The sequence below is a fragment of the Corvus brachyrhynchos genome, unplaced genomic scaffold, assembly GCF_000691975.1.
Source record: "Corvus brachyrhynchos isolate BGI_N302 unplaced genomic scaffold, ASM69197v1 scaffold257, whole genome shotgun sequence".
NCBI lineage: Eukaryota > Metazoa > Chordata > Aves > Passeriformes > Corvidae > Corvus > Corvus brachyrhynchos.
The window spans coordinates 39,169-42,448 of record NW_008239119.1 but is presented as its reverse complement, the minus strand read 5'-3'; the positions used below and the strand labels follow the sequence as shown (position 1 = coordinate 42,448).

Sequence of the window (3,280 nt, the reverse complement as noted above, 5' to 3'; positions counted from 1 at the left end):
GTAACTAGGAGTAGCCAACAGGTACGGAATGTTACCTGTGTCTTACCCAGGCGCTGGCAGCCAGAACATTGACCAGGTCTATGTGGGTGGCAGGAGAACCTACCCTTTTCCTTCAGTGCTATTTGATCTCAAGGGAGAAGCCAAGATCAGGCTCACTGGGTGGTTGGGTGACCTCCTGTCACAAACCTGGGAGTGATGGTTGGTTCTGGAGCCCCAGGAGCTCCTACTTACCCTGGCGTGACGTGTTGCTCCACCATTCCCTTTGCAGACCTGGAGCGGCAGCTGGAAGAGCAGAAGAAACTTGCCAGGGACCAGAAGGCCAAGTCCCAAACCATCCAGAATGTGGTGCTGATGCCCGTGAGTGCTCCCAAGCCCCCCAAGAGACCCCGTCTGCAGCGTCCAGCCTCTGCAACCATCCTCAGCCCCTCCACCCCCATCCAGCAGCCTCAGTTCACTGTCATCTCCCCCATCGCCATTGCGCCCGTTGGACAACAGTTCTCTGTGGGCAACATCCCGGTGGCAACCCTCAGCCAAGGCTCCAGCCTCCCGTGCCATCTGGCTCCCAGCCCTTCCGATATGCCACCGTGGTTTCATCCTCCAAGACCAGCTCCTCGGACACGGTCACCCTGCACCCATCCTCCAGCCTGGCACTGCTGAGCTCAGCAGCCATGCAGGACAGTGGGGCCCTGGCCAACGTGGCGGCCGTGGTCAACCCTGTGGAACTGGTGGCCATGGAGTCTGGCATTACTTCCACCATCCAAGCTGTGGAAGGCACCTCGGACGATGGGCAGACCATCATAGAGATCGACCCGGCGCCGGATCCTGAGGTAGACACAGACGAGTCAGACGGCAAAGCTGTGATCCTGGAGACAGAGCTGAGGACTGAGGAGAAAGTGGTGGGAGATGTGGAAGACCATCAGCACCAGGTCCATAATGTGGAGATTGTGGTCTTGGAAGACTAGTGGGGAAGGCAAGCATCAGTTAGGGGAAGAGTTGGGAATTTGTTTTATTTCAGGCTTTTTTGTTAAGCATCTTTTCCAGCCACCCCATTTGTTACCATGGATATTTTCATCGTACTGTATATTTCGTATATATATATATATATATATATATATGTACAATTTTGATTTTTAAAACAAAGCTGGAGAAACACGTGAGACGTGGAAAAGGCTCCGTCTCTGTGGAGCACTGAATAGTACCACGTGTGGCAGGGTCAAGGAGAGACTGAATCTCTGCTGGACAACCCAACCAGGAGGAACTAGCCACGCCTTGGTGCTTCTGCTCTGGGGCTGCCCTGGCCCGGAGGCTTTATTTGAGAGACAATAACTGGTGGCTTGAGTGTGGATGTGGCTGTGAGAAGGGTGATGGATTTGGGGTGGAACAGGTACCTCATTTGTATTTTTATTTTCCCCAGGGAAGGGAATTCTGTCAGACCCTTCACTGTCACCTCAAATGGGATTTTTTATTCTTACTTTGGGGGGGACTGACAGTACAATGAATTTACTGTGCGTGTTCTCCTCCTCCACACAAATTGTTTTTATATATCTATTTTTTTGTATTTGTTTGCTCTCTCCCTTCCCTTGTCCAGATTTCCCAGCTGCAAAGCCCTGGGACCTTCTCTCAGGGTCCCTCTATCCCAATCCCACCTCTTCCCACGGCACTTTTCCCCCATCCCTTTCCCTGCCTGGCAAGGCTCGGTGCTGCAAATGCCGCTTGAAGACTCCGAGATCACTTCAGCCTTTTGTATAAGGCAAACTATAATCAACTCAAGCTCAAACCCAGACCCTCCCCCTTGGCTGCTCAGCGCCGCAGGGACCTTTCGGGGTGTACAAAGCATGTTGTGCTGTTGCTTTCCGGGAGAGCCGGATTTCGGATCGGGACAGCTTCTGTTTACACTGTGTGCTGAGGCTGCTCCACGCTTGTTGCTACTTGTTTGGTGGTTTTATTTTTGTATTATTTTTTCTTCTTTCTTCCTATAATCTCTTGGCAGGATTTGAACTGGCACGTTGGTGAAATACTGTGCTCCCCGCTGTTTTCTCTCTGTCCCTCTTTTTTTTCGGTGGTTGGAGATCCATTTGGGCTCAGCCACACTGGGAAAATGGAAGGGGGGAAGCACCGGGTGGCTTTAGAGCTGCAGAGGTTTGGGAGGGCTGGGAGGGTGGGAGCTGCTTGGCTGGAAATATTAAGCAGAGCAACGGCAAAGGAAACACACCTGGGGAGGGTGGGGGGAGGGCAGGAAGATGTGTTTGGCTATTTTTTTGCATTAAAAGGAAAAATAGAATTAAGCTCCAATGGATTTTTCATGGAGAGGTGAAAGGCGGTGTCTCCATCACCTTGGGGACAGCAGGGATCCCAGAACCTGTTTGTGAGGGGTGGTTGCTGCTGCTCTGACCTTGGCCTCTGGGAAGTGTTTCCTGGCTTGGGGTGGAGGTGGAAACAGCTGTGGGAGCCAGGTCCCATGCTCAGCCTGGAGAAGAGAAGGCTCCAGGGAGACCTCAGAGGCCCTTCCAATGCCTAAAGGGGCTCCAAGAGAGCTGGAGAGGGACTTTGGACAAGGGCCTGGAGGGACAGGACAAGGAAGAATGGCTTCCCACTGCCAGAGGGCAGGGTATCAGATGGGACGATGGGAAAGAATTCTTCCCTGTGAGGGTGGTGAGACCCTGGCATAGGGTGCCCAGAGAAGCTGTGGCTGGCCCCTCCCTGAAAATGTTCAAGGCCAGGGGGTTGGCCTCAGGTCTGAGGAACCTGGTCTAGTGGAAGGGGTGCCTGCCCCTGGCAAGATGAGCTCTCAGGTCTCTTCCAACCCAAACCAGTCTGGGATTCTGTGGTTTTGTATCAGGGATCCACCTCCTTCCATATCCAGCCACCTTTCCTCCATTCCCCTCTGACTTGCTCCTTCAGGTAGCCCCTTGACTGAAGGGCAGTGGGGACCTTTTGGGCATCCCCTTCCCCAATCCAGGCGTACAGCAGATCCTGTCAGGTCCCTGCTGGAGCTGTTCCTGTCTCTTGGCCGGGAAGGGGGGTGACTCTGGGTTCCCTGCTCGCTGTATGCCCACCCAACAGCCAGGTAGCCCACTTGATCTGGGGGGTCCCAGAGGACTGCGATGTCCTCTGGGTTCTCCACACCCTGGAGTGCTGGACTGGGGACGGGGGGAGCTAAAATGTCGTGGCGCGACAGAATGAGGTTGGGCTGAGCCCGCAGCCGGGCCTCGAATTTGCCATTTTTTGCCTTAAAACCGCCGCGGGGCCGCCTGGCCCTTTAAGAGCTCTCCCACTTCTA

The 3,280-nt window shown here is 54.1% G+C and overlaps 1 protein-coding gene across 1 annotated transcript in view; it reads left to right on the top strand.

Annotated features, from left to right (window-relative positions):
* Nucleotides 1–2,022, top strand: part of GMEB1 (glucocorticoid modulatory element binding protein 1) — a gene marked incomplete at its 5' end in the record, with an annotated part of 9,812 nt that extends 7,790 nt beyond the window's left edge. Inside the window, 2 exon segments of the mRNA XM_017739896.1 lie at nt 269–541; nt 544–2,022. Of these exon segments, the coding sequence (XP_017595385.1) occupies nt 269–541; nt 544–962 (692 nt within the window).
* Nucleotides 2,023–3,280: the final 1,258 nt, after the last annotated feature.